Source organism: Macaca mulatta, chromosome 11, assembly GCF_049350105.2.
Source record: "Macaca mulatta isolate MMU2019108-1 chromosome 11, T2T-MMU8v2.0, whole genome shotgun sequence".
Classification (NCBI taxonomy): domain Eukaryota; kingdom Metazoa; phylum Chordata; class Mammalia; order Primates; family Cercopithecidae; genus Macaca; species Macaca mulatta.
The window spans coordinates 61,648,763-61,675,599 of NC_133416.1; the positions used below are offsets into that span (position 1 = coordinate 61,648,763).

The 26,837-nt window shown below is 41.1% G+C and overlaps 1 protein-coding gene and 1 long non-coding RNA gene across 3 annotated transcripts in view; one reads left to right on the plus strand and one right to left on the minus strand.

Moving 5' to 3' along the window:
• Window positions 1-26,837, plus strand: part of LOC114670863 (uncharacterized) — a 106,230-nt gene that overhangs the window by 58,581 nt on the left and 20,812 nt on the right. The window contains exon 3 of one of the 2 annotated variants that reach the window (XR_013401150.1): window positions 2,795-2,915. The exons of the other annotated variant lie outside the window; for it this stretch is intronic. This is a non-coding gene — a long non-coding RNA (uncharacterized LOC114670863). Of the gene's footprint in view, window positions 1-2,794; window positions 2,916-26,837 lie in introns of those variants that run through there. 2 annotated transcript variants of the gene reach the window in all.
• Window positions 7,306-25,313, minus strand: GTSF1 (gametocyte specific factor 1). Its single transcript, XM_015151895.3, has 9 exons — window positions 25,235-25,313; window positions 22,924-22,968; window positions 16,480-16,580; window positions 14,560-14,686; window positions 14,035-14,118; window positions 13,502-13,565; window positions 11,423-11,517; window positions 10,447-10,483; window positions 7,306-7,510 (listed from the first exon to the last, which is right to left on the minus strand). Exons 2-8 carry the CDS (start codon window positions 22,937-22,939, stop codon window positions 10,467-10,469), a joined length of 504 nt encoding a protein of 167 aa, XP_015007381.1. The 5' UTR covers window positions 22,940-22,968; window positions 25,235-25,313; the 3' UTR covers window positions 7,306-7,510; window positions 10,447-10,466.

Genomic DNA, 26,837 nt, shown 5'->3' on the forward strand with positions numbered 1-26,837 from the left:
CAGGCTTTGTAGAGTCCCACGTGGGGGGCAACTGAGGCCCTGACTTTTCAGGTATGTAAGTGAGTCACTCAAGAAACAAATCATCCCACCTCAGTCAAGTCTTCAGAAATGGCAGCCTTGGCTGACTCTGTTTTTTTAGACAGAGTCTTGCTCTGTTGCCCAGGCTGGAGTGCAGTGGTATGATTTCAGCTCACTGCAACTTCCACCTCCGGGATTCAAGCAATTCTTCTGCCTCAGCCTCCCAAGTGGCTGGAATTACAGGTGCATGCCACTATGCCTGGCCAGTTTTTATATTTTTAGGAGAAACGGGGTCTCACCATTTGGCTAGGCTACTCTCAAACTCCTGACCTCAAGTGATCTGCCCGCCTTGGCCTCCCAAAGTGCTGGGATGTGCGATTACAGGAGTGAGCCACTGTGCCCAGTCCTGGCTGACTCTTGACTGCATCTACATGAAAGACCCCAAACCAGGATTACTCAGCTAAGTAACTCCCAAATTCCTTATCCAAAGACATTATGAGAGTAATGTTTATTATTGTTTTAATACACTATGTTTTGGGGAAATTTGTTATGTAGCAATAGATAATACAATGTGATATAGTACAAGGTACGCAGATAAAGTTAGCCTTGTAGAGGAAGTATACTTTTTTTTGAGACAGAGCCTTGCTCTGTTGCCCAGGCTGGAGTGCAGTGGCACCATCTCGGCTCACTGCAACCTCGGCCTCCTGGGTTCAAGCAATTCTCCTGCCTCACCCTCCCGAATAGCTGGGATTACAGGCGTACACCACCATGCCTGGCTAATTTTTTGTATTTTTAGAAGAGATGGGGTCTCACCATGTTGGCCAGGCTGGTCTCGAACTCCTGACCTCAAGTGATCCGCCTGCCTTGGCCTCCCAAAGTGCTAGGATTACAGGCGTGAGCAACCATGCCCAGTCAGAAGTATACTTATGAGATAAAGGAAAAAGAAGTGCTGTAAGAGTTAAAGAGTAAGTTAAGTTTAATGACCAGTACCTTCTCAAGGAAGTCAAGACCAGGTGTGGTGGCTCATGCCTGTAATCCCAGTGCTTTGGGAGGTTAACGTTGAGGATCATTTGAGGCCAGGAGTTTGAGACCAGCCTGGGCAATATAGTAAGACCACATCTCTAAAATTTTTTTTTTTTTTAAATTAGCTGAGTGTGTGGCACACACCTGTAGCTCTAGCTACCTGAGAGGACGGCTTGAGCCCAGGAGTTCAAAAAAGTTGGAGGCAAAGTCAATGTCATCTGCTGATAGTGGAGGATGGAAGTAGGGACTACTAACTTCAGAATAGTAAAAGGGCTGCAACAGTCACCAGGTAAATCTGAAAGTCAAACAGGAATGAGTGCCTGAGTTTAGAAATCTGTATCTGCAGTGGAGTTACATGGCACAGTTACATGATTTTCTGTAACTACGCTTGATAACCTAGAAGGAATAGAGTAAAAGATTGTGGGCTTCACTCACTTGGGAATTGGTAAAGCAGAGGCAGCAGGGGTTAAGGATGCTGGTTTAGGCTACTGAAGTAATGGATCATGCAGTCTAAACTGGCAGACATGGAAATGAGTTCAAGAGGAAAGTCATAGCCTGAGAGAATGAGAGGTTGAGTGTAGAATCGACATTTAGGGAAGAATGGTATAAAAGCAGTAAATTAGAAATCATAAGTCCCAGGTTATGGTCACAGGTCACTACTAACAAGCTGTGCATCCTCAGCAAGGATCAGATTTTCAGGGCCTGTTTTTTTTTTCCCCTCCTGGGCTAAAATACATAAAATGCTAAGTAAGAACAGTAACTTGCCTACAGTAAGAACTTTGCAACTCTTTTAACAATTATTAAATGTTTAAAAATTATATAGTATTTAATACACACTTGTGAAGCATAATAAACACCAAGAAACCATCCAACTTACCCTGTGTTTCTTCCTGCTCCCCTCATCCTGGCCTCTTCCCTAGGGATTACCACTATCTTGAACTTTGTGTTTATTGTTCTCTTTTAAAAAACCGTCGTGTTTCACACTTGTATAGGGCCTATTTCTTCATATGTAAGATGAAGCTTTGGATCAGGTACTCTCTAAGCTCCCTTTCAGTTTTTTGGTTTTTTTTTTTCTTTTTTTTTTTGAGACAGAGTCTGGCTCTGTCTCCCAGGCTGGGGTGCAGTGACTCACGGCAAGCTCCACCTCCCAGGTTCACGCCATTCTCCTGCCTCAGCCTCCCGAGTAGCTCGGACTACGAGTAGCTAGGACTACAGGCGCCTGACACCACGCCCTGCTAATTTTTTGTATTTTTAGTGGAGATGGGATTTCACCATGTTAGCCAGGATGGTCTCCATCTCCTGACCTCGTGATCCGCCCGCCGCGGTCTCCCAAAGGGCTGGGATTACAGGTGTGAGCCACCGTGCCCGGCCTTTTTTTTTTTTTTTTTTTTTGAGACAGAGTCTTGCCCGGTTGCCCAGGCTGGAGTGCAGTGGTGCGACCTCAGCTCACTGTAATCTTCATCTCCTGGGTTCCAGCAATTTTCCTGCCTCAGCCTCCCGAGTAGCTGGGATCACAGGCGTGCACCACCATGGCTAATTTTTGTATTTTTAGTAGAGACAGGGTTTCGCCATGTTGGCCAGGCTGGTCTGGAACTCCTGACCTCAAGTGATCCACCCGCCTCAGCCTCCCAAAGTGCTGGGATTACAGGCATGAGCCACCACGCCCAGCCCCTTTCAGCTCTATATGGGATACAATAGGTGGATATCAAATTTACATACCTGGTGGGAACCATGTGAATGCTTATTTTTGCAGGGTTTTATAAAGCTAAAACAGACTCCTTTGTTGAAATCTGCAGTTCAACAAAAGGATATCTCAACGGAGCTTCTAATTTCAAGAAGACTTTCAATTCCTTTCAACTTGCATCTCTACTATAAAGATCTACTCTAGAGAAAACCAACAGAAGGAGCTAAATCTAAGCCCCGGACCCTGTCCAGTGAAAACACATGATTTTCTGTAACCATATTTGGTAACCTAGAAGGAATAGAGTAAAATGTGGTGGGCTTCACTTAACTTGGGAATTGGTGAAGCAGAGACAGTAGAATAGCGGGGGTCAAGGGGATTCAGGATGCTGGTCTGAGGCAACAGAACTGAAACAGACAAACTTGAAAAAACTTTATTTCAGAGACAAGTATTTTAATAAAAATTAAGAGGCATGGTCGGGTTCATAAGCAGTGGTTTTCAATAAACCTGATTTCCTCCTTACATATATAAAACAACTAAACTTGTCTTTTACAGGTTTCCTCCAAGTCTCTTACACTATTTTAGTTTCATATAAAACAGTCTTTAAGGTAAATACAAATGCAAATCTGTTGACCAAATAGCTGTTCTTTGGGTTACTGTTTAGGATGCTGTTCTTCCTAGCTACAAACAATCTTATATTTCATTTTTGTCTGAACTGTTAACAAGTTTATGAGTTAAATGAGTTGGATCAGGCAGTGAATTGCTGTGTAAAAGGCAAATGCCCTGTTCATACCCAGGTTTGCATTTATCAGACCTTAGTGTGACTGGAATGGAAAGTCAGCTGAGGGGTAGTATGAGGTAACAGGTTAGTGTGTTTTCAGTGATCTCTGAAGAGGCCAACACTGTAGAGTAGGATGTAAATATGTCCTGAACCTTAACAGTATCAGGAAGACAGTGGTCAAAAGAATGAGCAGTTGTTATAGTATTTTTGCATGAAATTTAGGTAGTTTTTCCTTATTCTACCCACTGAACTGTCACATGAAAATGCGTATTTTCTTAGATGTCTCTTCTTTCTAAGGCCAATCCAATCATTTAAAATACAGTATATAAATTGCTTTTTTACAACCTGCCTCTTTAAAAATGGTAAAAATAAGTATAATGTTATCTTCTCAGTTTTTGCCTATTTTGGAGTTTAATATGAATTGTGAAAAGTACAACTAAAGGAATACAAGAATGCCAGTATAGTATATACTGTACATTTTGTCTGAGAGACAAACACAAGCAGCTACTGCCTCACCAATGAAAGGGCATTATTTGAAATTAAGTTCAAATACTCTCCTTATTTAGCTCAGGTACAACTACCAGGAGAGTTAAGCATCACTTATCACCTACATTTGTTTTTTCCTGGTGAGAGCATTTGCAAATCACAATGGTACTTGTAGAACCCCTACGGAGAAAGGCAATCTTCCAAAAAGCAAATCCTCTCCTTGGGTAGAGTATGGAAACCCTGGAGGAGGCTAAAATGCAGGACTCAAAGCTTAGATCTCTGGCTAAGCTTTTGAAATGCCTCTGCATTTAACCTTTAACCATAACACTTGACTTTAGCTGAAACTGAGGCAGAATATTCAACTGTTTGCCTTCCATTGTTCACATCCCAAAGAAGGGTATCCTCTGAAAAAGAAGGTCCCAAAGATAAGCAAGCTTTCCCTCTTTCCCTCCCAAGAACCATTTCTTTTTTTCTTCTTCTTCTTCTTCTTTTTTTTTTTTTTTTTAAGACAGGAGTCTTGCTCTGTTGCCCAGGCTGGAGTGCAGTGGCGCCATCTAGGCTCATTGCAATCTCTGCCTCCTGGGTTCAAGTGATTCTCCTTCTTCAGCCTCCCAAGTAGCTGGGATTACAGGCACCCGCCACCACACTTGGCTAATTTTTTTGTATTTTTAGTAGACACAGGGTTTTGCCATGTTGGTCAGGCTGGTCTCGAACTCCTGACCTCAAGTGATCCACTGGCGCCTTGGCCTCCCAAAGTGCTGGGATTACAGGTGTGTGCCACTGCATCCGGCCTAAGAACCATTCCTTTTTACTAGTTTTTGGGAATCTCCAAAAATTTCCAGCCAACTAAATCCAGACTAGTGAATCCTAGGCCTTAAAAGCTTGTGACCAATTTGGTGGCTTTAATCATTAGTTTACTAAAGAAAGAGAACTGGCCGGGCACGGTGGCTCAAGCCTGTAATCCCAGCACTTTGGGAGGCCGAGGTGGGTGGATCATGAGGTCGGGAGATCGAGACCATCCTGGCCAACATGGTGAAACCCTGTTTCTACTAAAAATATAACAATTAGCTGGGCGTGGTGGCGTGTGCCTGTAATCCCAGCTACTCAGGAGGCTGAGGCAGGAGAATCGCTTGAACCAGGGAGTTGGAGGTTGCAGTGAGCCGAGACTGCGCCACTGCACTCTAGCCTGGAGACAGAGCAAGACTACATCTCAAAAAGAAAAAGAAAAAAAAAAAAAAAAAAAGAAACAGAACTATTTGGTGAGCTAACAAACAAAATTAACACAGGCAGGCATTCTCCTGTAGTGAGTGCTCCTCACACTCCAAAAGATCAGATGTTTTGTGACTATGTCCTAGTAGTCATGAGCAAAGAGATGTCCTCCTAAAATAACAACATGTTTTTCATGAATGACAGATGCTAGCTTACCTTGACCCTTTAAATATTTAAGAAGCACAAAGTATTTTCTTTTTTTTCCTTTTTTGAGACAGAGTCTCACTCTGTTGCCCAAGCTGAAGTGCAGCAGTGCGATCTTGGCTCACTGCAACCTCCAGCTCCTGGGTTCAAGCAATGCTCATGCCTCAGCCTCCTGAGTAGCTGGGACCACAGGCACACATCCTCATGGCTGGCTTTTTGTCATTTTTAGTAGAGATCAGGTTTCGTTAGGTCTCAAACTCCTGGCCTCAAGTGATCTGCCCACCTTGGCCTCCCAAAGTGCTGGCATTACAGGCATGAGCCACTGTGCCTCATGAATAAATTAATTTCTATTTAATTGAGTTGTATTCGAGTAGCTCTTTGCAATGAAACCCACATTACTTGTTTTTCCTAAACTAGGTAGGAGTTCTAGGTTCTAAGTGTAGTATAGACAGTTTTGTTTTGTCATCACCAAAATAAATAAAATCAAAAAGTGTTTTGTATTTTTCAGTAATATGACTTCTTTAAAATAACGTTGTTGTGAGGTACTGATATACAAACATAAATGACTGGAATTAGGGGACATATAGGTGTATTTTTTCCTCAATATACTACCTTTTCCAGGAGAAACAGCCTACTTATTAAGATCACATAGCTGGAAGTAGAAATACTATTGTGCTGGGTCTTATCTTGAACCTGTTTTTAAAGATTGAAACTAAATAAACAGCTCTGCTTCATTAGGGGGAGAATCCTGTTCCATGGAAAACTCCTGGAAGGAGGTATTCCACAGGAGTCCACTCCCCCTTTTTATCTGTCATTTTCAAACCATGCTAGAGAGAGCTTTTTTGGAAATGTTTGTCAGTATTCTTCATCCAAGTCCCTATCTATACCAGATCCCAAATGCCTCCCCACCATGCTAGACACTTTTAAAACCAAACCCAACCTGATAAAAACCAAACAAGCCGGGCGCAGTGGCTCACGCCTGTAATCCCAGCACTTTGGGAGGCCAAGGCGGGCAGATCACCTGAGGTCGGGAGTTCGAGACCAGCCTGACCAACATGGAGAAACCCCGCCTCTACTAAAAATACAAAATTAGTCGGGCGTGGTGGCGCATGTCTACAATCCCAGCTGCTCACGAGGCTGAGGCAGGAGAACCGCTTGAACCTGGGAGGCAGAGGTTGCAATGGGCCAAGATTGCGCCACCACACTCCAGCCTGAGGAACAAGAGTGAAACTCCATCTCAAAAACAAAAAACAAAACCCCAAAATAATCCAAATAAATAAAAAACTGGTCTGGGGAGATTGTAAAGTCTCCTTATAAGGATCCACAGGATGCTAGGATAGCCAGAGCTTTGGGTATTTCAGAAATCTAAGTTGTTACACACGTATCCCAGGGCAGTCAGCAGGGCCTTTACACATTTAAACTCTGAAGTTTAATCAAATTTCACACACAGGTGGAAAGCCCATCTCTTCTCCACAGGTACACTTCCTCCCCTCCATTCCAATCTTAATTCCTACATAATCCACACTTAGATTGACCGCTAGTACAATTTCTAGCTGGAATATGGGGAGATAAATAAAACTACCCTAGGTTGGAAATAGGCGGTAAGATGTCCTAAAGACTATAAATAAGAATGGAGTATTTTGCTATATAAATGTTATCAATATCTCAGAGAATGGATAAACAGATGAACTGATCAGAAAAAGTCCATTGCTATAAACACTAAAAGGAATTTGGTCCATGTGTATCAGAGAACACAAATATACAGTTTCTTTTTCTAACCCAAGTTTCCTGTCTATTTCAGTTAGTTCTTTTAAGAAAACTTTTAATCACTATGGTTCATTAATGTGGAATTAGATGTGATCTCCGATCTTGGGGCTGCAGGTACTTGACCAAACTATTAAGCAATCTGTATCAAAGGTTTATTTAGAAGCTTCTGAGTATGAGGGTACTTGCATCAAACAAGGATTCAAGTGGGGTGGGGGGAGGAAAAAGATGTGCTTGTCAGTTTGGAAAGTCACAGAGAGTTTGTCATTCTATAATTAGATTAGGAGGAAAATGAAGAACCCACTGGTAGCAAGAAGAAGCAAGAGTCTTTTAGGGTCTGGCATCTGCAAGTAAATGGAGAATAAAAGTTCTTAGTTTTTTCAATGAAAAAAGCACCAACTACATCTGACAATGGGCCACACAACTACAACCCAATTAAATTATCTTGTTCCAACGGAGGAATCTGCTGTTGTTAATGGCAGAACGCCAAGTACCTCCTGACCCTTAACTCTTTAGTACCACTGAGCACAGAGAAACTTGTTAATTGAATTAAAAACATTCTATACAGAAATCAATGTACACTCCTGTGTCAAGAGTTTTACAAGTGAGGAGAATATCAGGAAATTGATTCAGATAATTCTGGATTAACTCCAATTAACTTATCTTGATCTTTTTCTCACATACTGTATTTACTCATTAGTTCAAAAATAGTTTTTGAGCTTTTACAGTGTACATCAGGGGACAAGAATTAGTATGATCCTACTTGCTTCTGAGGTACTTGTCTAGTAAAAAGTGGAATTGTTGATAAAAACATAAATAGGATAAAACACATTAAGTGCTAAGTGAACAAACCCCTGTCATGTGTGTACATTCAAAAACATTTCACCCACACTTAAGTTCCTTAAGGGCACAGTCATATCTTTTATTTCTTTTGTATCCTTCCAAATAAACCAGAGAATTCTGCAACAACAGGCATTGAAAATAATACTTAATGGCCAGGTGTGGTGGCTCCTGCCTGTAATCCTAGCTATTTGGAGGCCAAGGCGGGTGGATCACCTGAGGTCAGGAGTTTGAGACCGGCCTGGCCAACATGGTGTAACACTATCTCTACTAAAAATACAAAAATTAACCGGGCATGGTGGTGCATGCCTGTAATCCCAGCTATTTGGGAGGCTGAGGAAGGAGAATTGCTTGAACCCAGGAGGTGGAGGTTGCAGTGAGCCACGATTGTGCCACTGCACTCCAGCCTGTGTGATGGGAGCGAGATTCCATCTCAAAAACAAAAAACCAACAAACAAAAAACCCAAACTTCATTTTTATTAAGAGGATAAGGTCTGTGGCTGCTTAAGGATTCTTATCTAACCTAATTATTTTTCTGATTCCTCAGAAGTTACACAGAAAAATAAATTTTTAGTATGTAAGGAGTTTAACCACAAAGAGTTAAGTCCCAAAGGAGAGAAGGGTCTGGTCTTAAGTTATAGACACAGAACTTTCTCCTAGATTTTCATCTTGGAGTAGCCATTTTTACTAGACAGCTATTCATATTGATTGCAGACACCTTGTATAGCATATCAGAGAGGAACTCAAAATTCACCATTTATCCAGGTCTGTTCAATGTATGCTTCTCTTCCAATACCCCTTTTTTTTTTTAAGAGTCAGGGTCTCGCTATGTTGCCTAGGCTGGTCTTAAACTCCTGGGCTCCAGCCATCCTCCTGCCTTGTCTCCCAAAGTGTTGGGATTACAGGTGTGAGCCACTGTGCCCAGCCCTCCCCACTTTTGTTTTTTAAGAGACAAGGTCTCACTGTGTTGCTGAGGCTAGAGTACAGTGGCAATTCACAGGCACAGTCATGGTACACTATATCCTTGATCTCCTGGGCTCAAGTGATCCTCCTGTCTCAGTCTCTCAAGTAGCTGGGATGACAGGTGTATACCACCATACTCAATGTATGCTTTCCTGATGTACCCCAGTGCTGTTGTATCTCTCGTCCTTCTGGGACCAAATCCCATTTTCTGGCTTTCAAACGTATTTAACAATTTGATGTCAGAATCTACTAGGAAAAATGGCTGGTACCTAGAAGCAACTGATAAGTATTATTGTCTATAGCTAAGGGATGTTAACTTTTAGCATCTCTTTTCTGCTTCTTACCAGAAGAAACATCAGTTTTACTACAAAATGAAACTAACTCACAGATTTATCTGCTTCACTGTTCAGAGAGCGTGAACAGACTGGAATGCAAGAGGCCAATTATTCATTAATTCAATAAATATTCACTGAGGGCCTACTAACTCCAAAACAGTTGGGATATAATCCCATTTCAGGCTTTATAACATTTCCTTTGCCAGAAGCGATGTATGTGGGCAACCTCAGCCAAGACGACATTTGAAGAATCAAACTTGGCTCTGCCACAGGCACGTAGGGTAACCTAAAGGAAAGGCTTCATCTGTGAAAAGTGAGAGAGATTTTGGTCTCTTCACATAGATTTTGTGAGGTTCTGCTAAATCAAATACTCAGATAAGATCGACAGTGTAAGACTCTTAGAAACCCAAAACTTTTATTTTTTAAATTTTATTTTATTTTTGAGACATAGTCTTACCCTGTGGCCCAGACTGGAGTGCAGTGGTGTGATCTTGGCTCACTGCAACCTCTGCCTCCCAGTTCAAGCGATTCTCCTGCCTCAGCCTCCCGAGTAGCTGGGATTATAGGCGTGCACCACCATGCCCGGCTGATTTTTGTATTTTTAGTAGAGACAGGGTTTCGCCATGTTGGCCAGGCTGGTCTCCAACTCATGACCTCAACTGGTCTGCACGCCTCAGTCTCCCAAAGTGCTAGGATTACAGGCATGAGCCACCGTGCCCAGCCAGAAACCCAAAACTTTTAAGTGCTCATTAAAAAGAGAATGAATTTTTTGATGAGTATTAAACTGTACTGCACAGGGAATGAATTGCAGAGCAGTGAAGCACAGCTGTCTGATTAATCTCAGTCCATTAAAAGAGGCATGATAGATCTAGAATGCAACTTTGACTAAAAAAAAAAAGGCAATGTGTACTAATGTTAGAGAAAACAACTTGGCATGTGAACAGAATTCTAATTTAACCAGTAAATGCCTATTCATTAGAGTGTAAAGCCATAACAGAGGCTATATACTTAAAAAACACATGCACACACAAAGCTTTAATTTGATACCATAATCTGAAAGAAAATTGGACCCAAATTGCTTTATGTCCAGTTAAATCTTGCTACCATCTGAAGAGATAGTGAAATAAAACTGAAACACTTACTTGATGAGATAGGTATTCAGTTACTGTGCATTTCCATCTACAAGTAGAAATATTTCAAAATAAATACACCATGCCAATTGAAATTCACTCCATCCCCTATTCTTACTAAATACAAATGACTTATTCCTGGGTATACTGAATTATAATATAAAAGTAGAAGAATTTAATATTAGTAATCAGATTTCATTCAAGGGCATGGGAAGAGAAAATAGACCTTTACCTATCAAGCCTTTTGACATATAATTTGGTGACTTCATGTTTTGGGAAATGCAAGCATCCAGGGAAAAATGTTTTAAAGTGAATCCTCTAGCCACCTAAAAATTAGCTCAAACAGTAGCACAGACTGAAATCAAGAGAATCTGAATCTAGGGGCAAATTGGAAAAGAAAGTTTGTATTAAGTAAAAATGACAGTATCTTGGGTGTTCCCTATGTGGAAATTTCATTATGAGGGTAATGTGATACAAATTTAGTACTTGTTTACCCAGCATGACCTCTGAAGTCTGGGGAGGACATCTGAATACCATTCTTTATGCTGGTTCTTATGACTTATGACTTTCATTTTCTCTCTACTCATACCCATTTAGGCCCTCACAATCCAATTTCTGATCCCAATTCTCTACTGATATTATGCCTTGAAAAAAATCAGGGATAACTTCCTCTTAGCCCAAATCATCAACCTTTTTATTGGTTCCCAAATTTTCTCATGGTATTTGATGTCAGTGGTCACCCCATTTTGAAAATATTCTTTTGGCTTCTGTGATCTTACACTTTCCTGTTCATAATTTCTTGCTCCTAACCAGGGTCAGTAGGGTGAACTGAGTAAGGTGCTTAGGGCATAAAATTTAAGGAGGCACTCACTTTAAGGGTCATGGAAGACCTTGCAAGGTGTTCAGACTGAACACATCTGAATAATCAAGATCAACTGTATTTAGCACAATGAAAAGAGTAAAACTATTTTGCCTCTGTTTCACTTACTGTTTTTCCATGGCAAAACATACGGCAGAGATTTGGGAACTCGCATGCCTGAAGCCAGGTTATTCTTATGTTCCGTAACTATGTTGCTTGCAGGGCTGCAAAAAGATGAATCTGGCTATGTCAGCAGATCAGTATCATTCAAGCAGGCACACATAAGATAATCAAAATGTGTTTTTTGTAATTTGGGGAAAAACAACAACCTACATTCATCTGAAATGTAAACACATTTCCATCAAAACATTCCGGCAATTAGAATGATTACCACTTACTTCTCTGGAAAGCTCCCTGTTCTGTACAGGCATTAAGATGGGTCTAACCATTTTCATTTTCTAGAAATTGAGATAAACAGCAATGCCATCTACTGTTCAGCTGTATGACAGGCTCATCAACTCACTCAATAAACATAAGAGATAAAACAAAGTGCTAAGGCAACCAAACCAAAAGCCGCAAATCTTCGACTGAGGTAAAATTAAAAGTTGTAGCCAATGGAATTCATTTTAAGTTTTTCTATCTTAATGCACATAATAGTATACACTTAAAATTATTTACTGATCTCAGTAGTTAAAAAGTAAAAATTTGGTAAGCATTCTGTTTGGGGAAAAAAGTGACGTATAGCATCTTATTCCTTCATTTCCTAAACCAGAAGTATTCTCATTTGGGTTTGAAACTTGATCTTCCAAGGTTTGAGTACTGGTGTTAATGAGAAATAGTTTCATTCATTTTTATTTTATTTAGGACAAAGACTCTTTCTGTCACCCAGGCTGGAGTGCAGTGGCATGATCATGGCTCACTGCAGCCTCGATCTCCTGGGCTTAAGTGATCCTCTGGTCTCAGCCTCCCAAGTAGGTGAGACTACAGACATCCACCACCATGCCCAGCTTATTTTGTTTTTAAAAAATTTTTGGCCAGGCGCGGTGGCTCAAGCCTGTAATCCCAGCACTTTGGGAGGCCGAGGCGGGTGGATCATGAGGTCAGGAGATCGAGACTATCCTGGCTAACATGGTGAAACCCCGTCTCTACTAAAAATACAAAAAAAAACTAGCCGGGCGTGGTGGCGGGCGCCTGTAGTCTCAGCTACTTGGGAGGCTGAGGTGGGAGAATGGCGTGAACCCGGGAGGCGGAGCTTGCAGTGAGCCGAGATCACGCCACTGCACTCCAGCCTGGGAGACACAGCGAGACTCCGTCTCAAAAAAAAAAAAAAAAATTTTTTTTGTAGAGACAGGATCTCACTGTGTTGCTCATGTTGATCTTGAACTCCTGGCCTCAGTGATCCTCCCACCTTGGCCTCCAGTCATGAGCTACTCTGTGCCTGGCCAGAAATCTTCTAGTTTTCAGTTAGAGCTGGGCATGATGGCTCAGGCTTGTAATCCCAACACTTTGGGAGGCAGAGTGGGGAGGATCACTTGAGGCCAGGAGTTTGAGACCAGCCTGGGCAACATAGTGAGACCTTGTCTCTGCTAAAAATAAAGAATTAGCTAGGTGTGGTGGTGGGTCCCTGTAGTCCTTGCTATTTGAGAGGCCCAGGGGGATTGCTTGAGCCCAGGAGGTAGAGCCTGCAGTGAGCCATGGTCATGCCATTACACTCCAGCCTGGTCAACAGAGTCCCTGTCTCTAAAAAAATAAATTAGATACAAAATCAGTGGGAAGAAGAGATGCATATTCTTTCCTAATAGGTACTCTGGATTTTCCAATCTCAAATAAAGAATTTTTAAGACTACTTTTTCCTTATACACTGGTTACCTAAAGTAAAAATGATCCAAGCGGTATAGTGGGAGAATTTTTTCAAAGCATTAAAATAATGTAAACCTAGCAAAAAACATAACTAAGACACATGAAAGTCTGGGGCCACTGTTACCCTTGCTAAACGATAATGTATTTTTGTATCCCTAATGATTGGCACAAAGCACATGACCTTTTTATGAATCAAGGAATAAATATGAAAAACGACAAAACAATATCTAAACTACCATCAAGGAACATCGTTAAAGAAAGTGATCAATTGATGTTCCGGTGGCTTCTCTCGGTAACAGAACACCCTGATTTTGGGAGGCCATGCTGGGTTGAGACCATTTCATTTACCTGTTATTGTCAGAGTAGTGAGTTGTGCCCCAGACAAATGGGGTGCTGGTCTGTTCCCACAAATCTGTCAAAGGAAGCAAAACATAGTTTGTGGTGCTACTAGATAAGACACCAGCAGTTCATGTTGGTTGAATTTATAAGATGGGAAATAATACACCTACGTTTTGCAGAAGCAAGTAAAAATTGATCAAGTACCCTGCCTAAGTGACACAGTAGCAAGAATTTAATTGAAGGATATAAACACAAGCAACATAAATAATAATAAACGTGCCTAGTAACAATCAAACACAGATGGTACAACACAATTTATGGGAAAAAACAGATGTAAAGAAGTGCTTTTTCCAATCAAGAGCGATCAGCTGTTCCACGTGTCTGCACAGCGATACAAATGTGCTCGTTTTGGGGCCCAATAAAAATAATAAGGCATTCTGAACAACATGGTATGTTCATAAAAAAGGAAAATCTTCCTTCTGTCTTAAGCAAATGACTTGAGATTTAGACATTGTGAAGAAAAAGATGTAGAGGCAGCTCACCTTTATCCCAGTCTTCATCACAAGGAGGGCACTGCCAAGTGCTCTCAGCCAGAGTCTCTTGTCTAAGGCTCCTGGTTTGGTTGACTGCAAGACAATAAAGATTGGACATAAGAGGGGGATATTGCCAAGTTATTGTGTTCAAAGGGGCTAGGAGCTTAAAAGGTTGCAGGGTAGCCTGTTGGGTTTTTATTTCTGAAAAATGGATAGTATAAAAGCTAAACAGAGGGATCTTATCTCTTTGCTGACAGAAGAAAGAAAAGCAGGAACAAAAATGTTTACCATATTTATGGCAATGAAAGATTTTTAGATGAATTATTAGTAAAATGAACTAGGCTGTTCAGGAGAGAAAACAGTATGACATGTACAATCTGAAAACCTATTGCTGCCATGATACAAATCTCAAAGGTGGAAAAGTATTGCTCTTCTGAAACAATGAAAGCCAAAAATCAAGCCGACAACGTAGCATAATACAAATCTGAAGGAGCTACCCTCCAGTACTGAAACATCTGAGATACTGAGTCTTACCAACATCTTGCTCAATACAACTTCTGTCATCACAGCTTGAGATATGATGACTAATTTCAGCTCGAGGAACCTGGTGGCGAGCATTGAAGGGACAAGTAGCCAATTTGCTTGCAACATCAGGATGATTCTATGGAACCAAAATTAAGGGATCTGTTAGTTATTTGAATCTCTTAAAGTCAACGGGGAGTAGCTAAGCCTTATTCTACAAATGCCTCTCCTAAATTTCCTCAGTAAATTTCTGGCTTAACTATAACAAACTCATAGTAAAAAACTAAGAGGGAATTATTTATTGTTCTTATAGACAATTACTTCAAAATCATTGAAACATAAGTCTTTTCGTTATGATTGTAGAGACTGACAACACAGATATTGGGGTTTAAGTGCTTTATGTAGAGCTAAACAATGAATTTAGGATTGGGTATTTGAACGACATCTTTCCCCGCTGTTTGTTTCTCAGAGTCACATGATTCAGGCAGCACAGCCCGTAATGAGAGAGCTCTCTGGATGTCTTTGAAAGCTGATATTCAGGATGAATAGTAACACTAAAATACACTCTGAGTCTGCATTGCAGTTGTGTCCCTTCCATTGCAATACAATAGTGCTGGAAAATAGCTGTTGGAAGGGAGCCGCAGAAGAGGCAAACCAATGATTTTTCAGATTAACACAGTGACGCTTACTTAAAGTAATGATGCCTGAAATAAATCTCTGAACAATTTGACCTTTATTTCAGCTATTTCACTAAGGAAAAATCCAAATGATAGAGTCTACTTTGCTGACCAAGTTCCTTATTTTAAAACAAAACAAAGGGTTTAGTATCACCTATATCCTATGGCAAATATACCAGCAATTAAGAAATTAATTAGGAAAATAAAAGATACGTCATAAATGAAACTTGAAAAAGTAAAAAATAATATGAAGCAGGGAGAAGGCTGGAAAAATATATAGGTGTGAGAAACTTGCAGGCATCTCCATCATTTTCATAAGTGGTATCAGGCATTCAATACAAAGGTTTTGTGGCCAAAGATTAAGAACATTAGAAGAGGGGAGTTATGATAGTGTCTTTTTTTTACCACTTGGCTCCATTTGGGAAATGTTTGAGAGCCTAGAAGGGACAATGTGGTAGTGGTATCTGCTGATCCATACTCTCTAGGTTTAATGTTAAGGGATACTTGCTCTCGAGATTAAAAGGAGCTGGAGAAATAACAAAGATAAATTATGTTTCCAGGATTACAAGCACTTTTTAAAGGATGTTAAAGCTGAATTGTATGCAGTTTGGATTAAATACCTCAATTGCTTTCCAAGCATAAATTCTAGCAGAATTTTGGCTTCTGTATCAGCATTCTAATAACATTGTCAAAATGTCTCAATTAATGTAGCATGAAAATAGTTTATATCAGCTAAGTCTATACAAGAGTGGCCAGAAAGAAAATCCTTATTTATTATTTTTTAAAAGATGTTTATTGTTGAAACTTGGAGATACAGTTATTTTTAGGAATAATTTTTCTTGGGCTAACTTCTAGCTGTTCAAGCTCTAAAATTTCTAAACAAAATAATCAGAAAAAGTGAATTATAGCACTCAATCATTGTTAGGCCGATGGATACATCACATTTACAAGATGGGCAGGATTTCTCATTGTTAGCAAAAACTAGTCTGCTTCACAAAGGGTGGAAGACTCTAGAGATGCTGTTTATAAAAGGTTCTTTGTCACTAGTTAATGGGAAGAAAACCAAAACAAGAAAAAATTTCTCTTAAGGAATGAATAAATGCCTTTCTATAAATGTTGGTATTTAAGAGAGGTAGATTCCCAAAACAATTCTGGCAATCAATTAAAACATTTATGATAAAATTATTTGATGTTTATAAAACACGGCCTTTTAAAAGAACTCAGGAGGGCGTTAGAGGGCAAATTATGACCCTACCTTTCTGCACTTGATAAGATGATAAGGAAACCTGCAAGCCCTGATTTGATGGTTTTTGTCATAGGGGCATTGCAATAGCTTCTCAGGGTCCAGGGAGTCAGCTGAAAGAGAGAAGTATTTCAGTAGGTAAAACGATAACAGGCTCTTGTAAAACTACAGCATTCCAGGCACACTGGATTTTTTCAAGAGACTGTAATAATAGAACAATATAGTCTAAAGAAAACTTGGATTAAAAAAAGGGTGACTACACATTTAAAATATTTCTGAATCTTAGTAAGTTCAGCAGAATCAGAAATCTCAGGATGAAGTCTCAGTTTCATATTGAATTGAACATAGTGCTTTCATTGCTGGTTACTCTTATTACAGAACAAAAAGTTAAATAAAATGTCATCCTCTTTTTCTTTTCTAAAAGTGCTAATTCAGGGTTATTCCTATTCTCTAGCTATTCTATCCAGAGCCTCCCGACTAGTATGCTGAAGTTGAAATGGATTGCTGGTGTGCTAATACACTGATTTGGGGGCCCACTACTAGTTCAAGCCATCCCTCACCCATTTCCACAGGCAAGTTGGGGGTAGTTAGTTCCCTTCACTAGCATTTTCATCTATCACTAGTATCCCCTGACACAAAAAAGTTGGTAAGCACTGCCCTGTATCAGTTATGTTTTGTGGAAGCTTGAAAAATATTAGTGGATAGAAGGTTTCTTTTTCATCTGTTTGCTTTAACTTACTCCTATAAGTAATTCCCAATCTTAGTTACTCTAATTACCTCTCAAACGAAACCAATACTGTTATCAGACAGGTAGTTTTTACTTTTCATATTTTGGAACACAGGTGAGAACAAAATAGAGAATTCTTTAATCTAGTGACTACTACATTAGCCAGCTAAAAAAAAATAGAACAATGTGCAAAAACAGAACCTCCTGAGGTTAAGACAACTGCAGACATATGGAACTGCTCGTGAAAGAAAGCCCCTAAACTATAAAATGCTATTTAAAACAACCCTTAGGCTATATAAGATGCCTAGGCTGAGCCCCAAATTTTAACAAGCCTGGTTAAGGAAGGGAAATTAAATGGTTAAGCACATTCTGGTATATTATAAAGACAAGAGGCAACCTAATAAATTGCTCTCGCCACCCTTGAAGGCAATGATAAAAGTGAAGTAAGATAAACAATTCACATTTGATAAGAAGCTTATAAACCAGGAGACTGCTATGAAAATCAGAAGCCAGTGGGGAATTGAAGCAGACAGTTTCACTGGAAGAGTGGTAAACATGGAATAAATTGCTAACCATGATCGTGATGCAAATGAGCCCGAAAGGTGACTTGAAGGACAGAATGAATAGGAAGGAAAAGTCTTAAAGGACAGGCAGGCTTATTATGCCAACCAGGCTCTTCTTGACCACCAATGTTTTCATATTTCTGAAGCATCAGGACAACCAGGGAGAATTTACAGATGAAATTCTTGTTAGTTTCCCCTCATTTAATCCATTCCCATCACTAGCAAATGTTAGGCCATGTCAGCAGCTGATAGACTGGATGGTACCTTATGATTCATGTATATTATACTGCCCATATAGTAGCATATGTCAGAGTTGATAATGAGAGCTTCTCATTGTAATGCTTTACTTCCTGGTTTCCAGCAATTTAGGTCAACTTTAATCTGGCTTTCTAAATTAAAAAAATTTTTTTTTGATTTAAAAATCTGTTTTTTTTTGTTTGTTTGTTTTGAGACAGAGTCTTGTTCTGTTGCCCAGGCTGGAGTGAAGTGGTGTGATCTTGGCTCACTGTAACCTTCACCTCCCGGGTTTGAGCAATTCTTGTGCCTCAGCCCCTGGAGTAGCTGGGACAAAAATCTTTAATTGTGATTAAAAACACATATAAAATTTACCATGTTAACGATTTTTAAATATACAGTTCAATAGTGTTAAGTATTAACATATTCCCATTGTTGTGCAACTAGTCTCCAAAAGTTTTTCGTTTTACTAAACTGATACTCTATACCCATTAAATACCAGCTCTCCATTCCCCACTCCCCCTAGCTCCTGGCAACCACCATTCTACTTTTTTGTTTTGGTGAGTTTGACTAGATACATCATATATGTGAAATCATAGTCTTTTTTTTTGTGACTAGCCTATTTCACTTAGCCTAAGGTCCTCAAGGTTTATCCATGTTATAGCATGTGACAGAATTTCCTGTATTTTTTCTTTTTTTGAGACAGAGTCACCCAGGCTGGAGTGCAGTGGCATGATCTTGGCCCTCTGCAATCTCCACTGCCTGGGTTCATGCGGTTCTCCTGCCTCAGCCTCTTGAGTAGCTGGGATTATAGGCATCTGCCACCACGCCCAGCTAATTTTTGTATTTTTAGTAGAGATGGGGTTTCATCATGTTGGTTAGGTTGGTCTTGAACTCCTGACCTCAGGTGATCTGCCCGCCTCAGCCTCCCCAAGTGCTGGGATTACAAGTATAAGCCACCACGCCCGGCCATTTCCTGTATCTTCTATCTTGCAATTTGCTTTTTTTGCTTTTCACTTAATGTATCTTGGAGTTCCTTCCAAGTCAGTACACACAAGAAATATTTCGGGGCCGGGCGCGGTGTCTCAAGCCTGTAATCCCAGTGCTTTGGGAGGCCGAGACGGGCGGATCATGAGGTCAGGAGATCGAGACCATCCTGGCTAAACCGGTGAAACCCCGTCTCTACTAAAAAATACAAAAAACTAGCCGGGCGAGGTGGCGGGCGCCTGTAGTCCCAGCTACTCGGGAGGCTGAGGCAGGAGAATGGCGTAAACCGGGGAGGCGGAGCTTGCAGTGAGCTGAGATCCGGCCACTGCACTCCAGCCTGGGTGACAGAACGAGACTTCATCTTAAAAAAAAAAAAAAAAAATTTCATTGCTGCATATGGATGTACCACATTTTAAACTGATTTTCTTATGAATGGACATTTAGGTTGTTTCCAGATTTTACTTTTTTTTGAGACGGAGTTTCATTCTTGTTGCCCAGGCTGGGGTGCAATGGCGCAATCTTGGCTCACTGCAACCTCCACCTCCTGAGTTCAAGTGATTCTCCTGCCTGAGCCTCTCAAGTAGCTGGGATTACAGGTGCCTGTCACCATGCCTGGCTAATTTTTTTGTATTTTTAGTAGAGACTGGCCAGGTGGGTCTCGAACTCCTGACCTCAGGTGATCCACCTGCCTCAGCCTCCCAAAGTGCTAGGATTACAATCTCCCACACTGTGCCACCGCGCCTGGCCCAGTTTTTACTATTATATACAATGCTGTGACTAACAATCTGGTTTATTCTTCTGTGTGCATGTATGAGTATTTTTTTTTTTGAGACAGGGTCTCACTCTGTTGCCCAGGCTGGACAGTGCAGTGGTGTGTTCTTGGCTCACTGCAACCTCTGCTTCCCGGGTACAAGTCATTCTTGTGCCTCCAACCCCCAAGCAGCTGGGATTACAGGCACACCTGTCTAATTTTTTGTGTTTTTAGTAGAGACAGGGTTTTGCCATGTTGGTCAGGCTGGTCTTGAACTCCTAGCCTCCTGTGATCTGCCCACCTCAGCCTCCCAAAGTGCTGGGATTACAGGCATGAGCCATCATGCCCAGCCAATGTATGAGTATTTCTCTTTGATATACACCTAAGAATATTGCATTGAAGTGTCTGTGCACTAAAAGTTGTAATAAATACTATCAAACTGCTCTACAAATTTTTGTCTGGCTTCTTGGGAATATAATTTACTTTGGTAAACAAAGTAGGTCTATTTGACAAGCTTCCTCTAAAAGCACAGACTCAGCTGTTACTCATATTTGGGTAGGGACCAGAATCCATGGTGAGAAATGGAGGAAACTTCATGGAAATAAGGAACTATGCCTGACAAAAGTATCATCAGCTAAGAGGTACAGTCCAAAGAGAGAAGACAGAGATGTTCAGGAATCTATAAGATTAAGCTGGAAGTCCAGGTCAATTTGGGAAAATATAGTCTAAGGCAGTGTTTCTCAAACTTTAACTTACTCTCCAGGTGTTACATCACTTAGGGACTGTGTTAAAGTGCTCATTCTGATTCAGCAGGTCTGGGATGAGGCCTGAGATTGTCCATTTCCAACAAACTCCCAGGTGATATTTAAGAAAAAAAAATGTGGCTGAAAAAAAGTAACGAAGAACTAAGAGACAGAAAGGGGAGACATTGTTTTCTAATTTAATAGAGAGTAGTATGCTTCCAAGAATAAGTATATACATATACCACACAGGGACTTCACATTCTTTTTTCTTTTAATTTTTTTGAGACGGAGTTTCAGTCTGTTGCCAGGCTGAAGTGCAGTGGCGTGATCTTGGCTCACTGCAACCTCCACCTCCTGGGTTCAAGCAATTCTCCTGCCTCAGCCTTCCGAGTAGCTGAGACTACAGGTGCGTGCCACCAGGCCCAGCTAATTTTTGTATTTTTAGTAGAGACGGGGTTTCACTATATTGGGAAGGATGGTCTCGATCTCTTGACCTTGTGGTCCACCTGCCTTGGCCTCCCAAAGTGCTGGGATTACAGGCATGAGCCACCATGCCCAGCCTTCTTTTTTCTTTTTAAGAGACAGGGTTGGCAGGACGTAGTGGCTCATGCCTGTAATCCCAGCATTTTGGGAGGCTGAGGTGGGTGAATCACTTGAGGCCAGGAATTCTAGACCAGCCTGGCCAACATGGCGAAACTCCATCTTTACTAAAAATATAAAAATTAGACAGGCATTGTGGCATGCACCTGTAGTCCCAGCTATTTGGGAGGCTGAGGCAGGAGAATCGCTTGAATCCAGGAGGCAGAGGTTGCAGCGAGCTGAGATCACATCATTGCACTCCAGCCTGGGTGACAGAGTGAGACTCCTTTTCAAAAAAAAAAAAAAAAAAAAAAAAGAGAGAGAGAGAGAGAGAGACAGGGTCTTGCTCTGTCATCCAGTCTGGGGTGCAGTGGTGTGATCATAGCTCTCTGTAACCTCTAACTCCTAGGCTCAAGTGATTCTCCTGCCTCAGCTGCCTGAGTAGCTGGGATTACACACATGAGCCACCGCACCTGGCTCAGGAATTTCACATCTTAAATAAAAACACCTTAAGAAAGCTGGGTGCGGTGGCTCACGCCTGTAATCCCAGCACTCTGGGAGGCCGAGGCAGGCAGATCACGAGGTCAGGAGTTTGAGACCACCATAGCCAACATGGTGAAATCTCGTCTCTACTAAAAATACAAAAATTAGCTGGGCATGGTGGCAGGCACCTGGAACCCCAGCTACTCAGGAGGCTGAGGCAGAAGAATTGTTTGAACCCAGGAGGTGGAGGTTGCAGTGAGCCGAGATCACGCCACTGCACTCTAGGCTGGGTGGCAGAGCAAGACTCTGTCTCAAAACAAAACAAAACAAAACAAAAAACAAACAAAAAAAAACTTTGAGAAAAATTAAGGGGCAGGGGATCCCTTTTCTCAAAAGTGTGGTCCTCAGATCAGCATCACCTGGTAACTTGTTAGAAATGCAAATTCTCAGATACCAGACTTTCTGAATTAGAAATTCTGCAGGTGGGACCCAGCAATCTGTTTCAACAAGCTTTCCAGGTGATTCTGCTGCATGTTAAAGTTTGAGAACCACTGTGTTCTAGATATTTAATAAAGATTATTTCTATGTAGTTTCTGTATTTTGGAGATACAGCTCTCCACCGGACTCTTCCTAGAGGGTAGAATGGGACTGAAATATCCTTTAGTTGGGACTTTTAATTATAATGAGATTCTGAACAAGACAGCAAAGTAGGAAGAAAAAGTAGGTACTGTTGACAAGTTTTATCCACGGGCATAAACTCAGATATTTCTCAAATTTAGTCAGAACCTAGATATCAGAGCCTGTGGTATCATGTAGGGTACTAGGTGTAAACAATATAGAAGACTCTGGTTCTGACTCTGTCCCTAACTATGTAAACTTGGGCAAATTAATCTAGGTTCTATTTTCTCTGTTGTAATAAATGATTTTTCAAGTCCCTTTTGGTTCTATGCTGTATGATTCCAGGTGCTGACTCCTCTTTGATTTCTTGGGCCATCTAAGGTTCCTGGATCACTTGAGAAATAGAATCCTTCCCAGATTTCTTATCCTAAAAACTAATGTACATCAACATTATTATATAAGTATATTACTCCTCAAAATAGAAAGAAGTTACTATCCCTGTGTCATACACACAAGAAGGTGAAGTCCTGCCTCATTTAATAGTTTAATAAAGGTGTCTTAACTGTGGCCTTTTCAAAGCTTTATGACTTCTCATACCTCTTTTCTTAATTTTCATGTACCTTATTTCAAATTTGGGTAATACTATACAGACTTTTCCTCCTCAGCAGTTGAGAAGTCTGACTTTTTCCCAGCACACTAAAAGTCTTGTCAGATATAAAACTATATGTAAATGATTTAACTTATTTTCTAAAAGCAACAAGGAGTACATACTGTAAGTTTCTTCCATGTTGGAAATGAAGGAGCTGAATCCAAGTGCTGGAAAAAACAAAAGTGTGGTTCAGGAAATCAGAATCAATGTATCAAAAGGTAACCCTAAGAAGTGGAGTCACTTCTGGATTTGAAACTACCCAAGTTCAATTTAAGAAACCCTTACTCTCCCCACTTCCCCCAATATTTTCTTCTCTTTAAAGCATACTTCTTGGAATCATTTTAACATCATGGCCTAATTCACATTCTTGGAATAAATTCTAGGGCCTACCAAATAGTTAAGAAAAACCAAATATGACTCCTATAGTTCAAATTTAAGCTGTATTTGGGTGACAAGATGTCTACCTTAAGTGCTATTACTTAAGTGCCTGTCACTGTTTAGCATCTATTAGGGTTTGACACTATTAATATAATATTGGTTATAATATAAATATTAATATAATATTTAACATTAGAGGGGGCAAGTCAAGACCACAAGAATATTGTCATTTAAACTTATGCATAAGGGCCGGGTGTGGTCGCTCACACCTGTAATCCCAGCACTTTGGGAGGCTGAGGCAGGAGGATCACTTGAAGCCAGGAGTTTGAGACTAGCCTGGCAACAAAGCAAGACTACGTCTCTACAAAAAACAAAACAATCCCCCCACCCCAAAAACAAACAAACAAAAAAACAGACTTAGCCAGGCATGGGGGCATGTGCCTGCAGTCCCAGCTACTCAGGAGGCAAAGGCAGGAAGATCGCTTGAGCCCAGAAGCTATGAGGTTTGTGCCATTGCACTCTGGCCTGGACAATGGAGTGAGATCCTGTCTTTAAAAAAAAACCAAAAAAACCCCTTATACATAAACACAGAAATAGTGTCCTATTATAAAGCTTTCCTCTTGGGTTCTTAAAAATACAGATAGGCAGGTTATCAGTCTTGTTCCTCTCTAGGACCTGGAAATGCTGGCAGTCTTTGATAGACAGTATACACTTAACCCTTCCAATGTGATTGGAAACACTAGTTCACCATTTTCATGACTTTTCTTAAACATGATCAGGAAGGGCCACACTGACATTGCCCCTTTTTCTAGTGAGGTTTCACCTCCTCTCGTCCCAATCTTCAGTGCTAAAGTGGCAATACTTTAAGGTTCTCCAATTAATACTCATTCCCTCTATGCACTGAGGGAAAATCTCTGAATGTTAGGACTCAAGAACTGTCCATATTATGGATAACAGAGTCACAAGAGAACAAATCTGTAACAAGAATATGAAAGATTAAAAGAGAAATGGTTTCATAGTTTGAATCCTCTTCTATTAGAAATCTCTTCTATTGAGCACCGAGACTAAATAAATTTATTATTGTGGGAAAAACCTAAATGTATATAAAACCATCCCCATAGGAAACTTCTGAAAATTGTCTGTCTCTAGAGCATGCTCTCCTTTGGCCCCTCACACAATTCTACACTCCTCACAACTCCCCCCACCCCCATTCTATGACATAAGCAGCTTTGGAACCTATGATAGGAAATACAAGTAATCAGCTAGAACTCTAGTTTTTTTTTGCTGCAGAGCCCATTTGTTAATGACAATCATTAGTGAATTTGTCTTAAAAATATTTTCCATGTTTATGTTTGGATCAAGAAATCCCCACCGTCTTTTTGGACATGTTTCACTTATACATAGCTACTTCATACTTTTTCATTAAAAATAAGAGTTTTGGAAGGAAGAACCAATATGTTTCTTGATTTTAAGTTATGAGCACCAGATTCAGCAGCTTGTAGGAAGCCAACCTATTCTTCTCGGACAAAAGGACGAATTGCAGTACACTGGGGCACTGGAATTCACAGTACCATCACTTAGCCGTGTCCTTTAAGTATCTTCCGCATCAAACTGTTAACAGGGGATTCTTTACCTTTTCCCTACTACTAGATCACGGAGAAATAGACAAGCTACATGGAAGCAATCAAGTTTAGGGGATGGATGTAGTCGGCGGCTATTGGTTAAACGCTTAACAGAATTCCGGGCCTTAGTAAAAGAATCATTTTTCTTCCTTTAAACAACAACAACAACAACAAAATCACAGATTTAATCAATGAGACTAAATAAGAGAAAGTGATGGAGGTGGTTAACTTAAAAAGAACGTAGAAAAGGCGCCAAGAAGGCCCTCGAGTGGGCGATGCAGCGAAACCGGCTGGTAGCCAAAATAGCTGCACTGAGAGCCCACAAGGCTGAAGACTACTGGCAGAAAAGCGAAAAGCGAATATTAGAAGGTGAAGGTATCCCTGTACGCAAAAGAGGAATTGCTTAGGGGCGCCCAGGGATGCCTTTCCTTACCTCGGTGGACACACACCTTCCTCACAGTCACCTTCCTCCCACGCACTCCCCAGCAACGGTCACTTCCGGCGCGTAACGTTGGGAGGTGGGGCGGGGGGCCGGCACTTCCTGTGATTGGCAGCCTCGGCGCTGGCCGAGTGTGGGGCCGGGGACTCAGCTGTGGAGCTCACCTGTGAGCCCCTAGGGTCAGCTCCCAGATGACCCTTTCCCACGAGGATCTCCTCCTTGGGCACCCCGTCCTTGGGCGTATCCTCCCCTAGCCCCCAGAACAACAGTGGCCTTGAGAGGGTGGAGCTTGCATTTCTTTCCTTGGGTTTTGTGGTGGCCATCTTAGAAAAGGCAGATGAGCACTTAGAAATGGGCACCTGGGATTACCTTAGGAGTTCAAGACCAGCCTGGCCAACATGGTGAAACCTCATCTCTACTGAAAATACAAAAATTAGCTGGGCGTGGTGTCGGCCGCCCGTAATCTCAGCTACTCGGGAGGCTGAGGCAGGAGAATTGCTTGAACCCAGGAGGCGGAGGTTCCAGTGAACCAAGATCGCGCCATTGCACCATTGCACTACAGCCTGGGCGACAGACTGAGACTCCGTCTCAAAAAAAAAAAAAAAAAGAAAAAAAAGAAAAAGAAATGGGCACCTGAGGGAATGGGACTGATAGAACTGGTTAGAGGTGGGGAGCTGCCTAGAAAGAAGCCTTGTTTGTGGAAGTTGTCTAGATAGAAAGGTAATTTAGATTTTGAGGGAAGAGAAGAGGAATTATAAAGGAGATAGGCAGTACCGCCACAAAACAAGCACTAAGGACAGGAATTTTGTGTCTGGCTGTTCTTGTTTAGAATGTGTTGTAAAATCCCAAAATTCAAAAGGCACTATCTGAGAATGCTTGATAGGATGATGGTTGTTGCTGTCTGATGAAAGCGAGTTTTAGAGTTGGGGAGAGAGCTCAATGAAGAGTTGGAGAGGACAAGAAGGCTGGAAGGTTACAACTTGATAATGGAAAACCAAACATAATGTGAGGCTTTGTTCTGGGGAAAAAAAGTGTAAGCTGCAGTTCTTGTCCCCAAAGTGCTTAGAAAAACGAGTCTCAAAGTGGATGAAAGGTTTAATAGCACAAAAGATGCAAAAAAAAAGTGGTAGAGACTGTAAATTCCTGTAAGGAAAAAAATTGATGGAGCCTGAAATGACCTGGGAAGGCATTATAGAGAAAAGGGACTTGGGGCCTTTGAAGGTTACACAAAAAAAGGAAGGCACTGACACTACAAGTAGATCTGATGGTAATATTTTTCAAAACCAAGAAGTAAAAGATGTGACAAAACATTCTGTGCTGTTCAAGGTGTAGGAGGCAGTCTGAGAGATTAGTCTGGGTGCTGAAATACTGGGAGTTCTACGGCATTTTAGTGGTGTAGAGCCCAAATAGGACTTGAGAGGACTATCCTGACAAAAACTGAATGTAGCTTTAGTAAAAACGATCAGTGGGGCATTTTCTTTTTCTTCTTCTTCTTCTTCTTTTTCTTTTTTTTTGAGATGGAGTCTTGCTCTGTTGCCCGTGCTAGAGTGCAGTGGCATGATCTCAGCTCACTGCAACCTCCGCCTCCTGCGTTCAA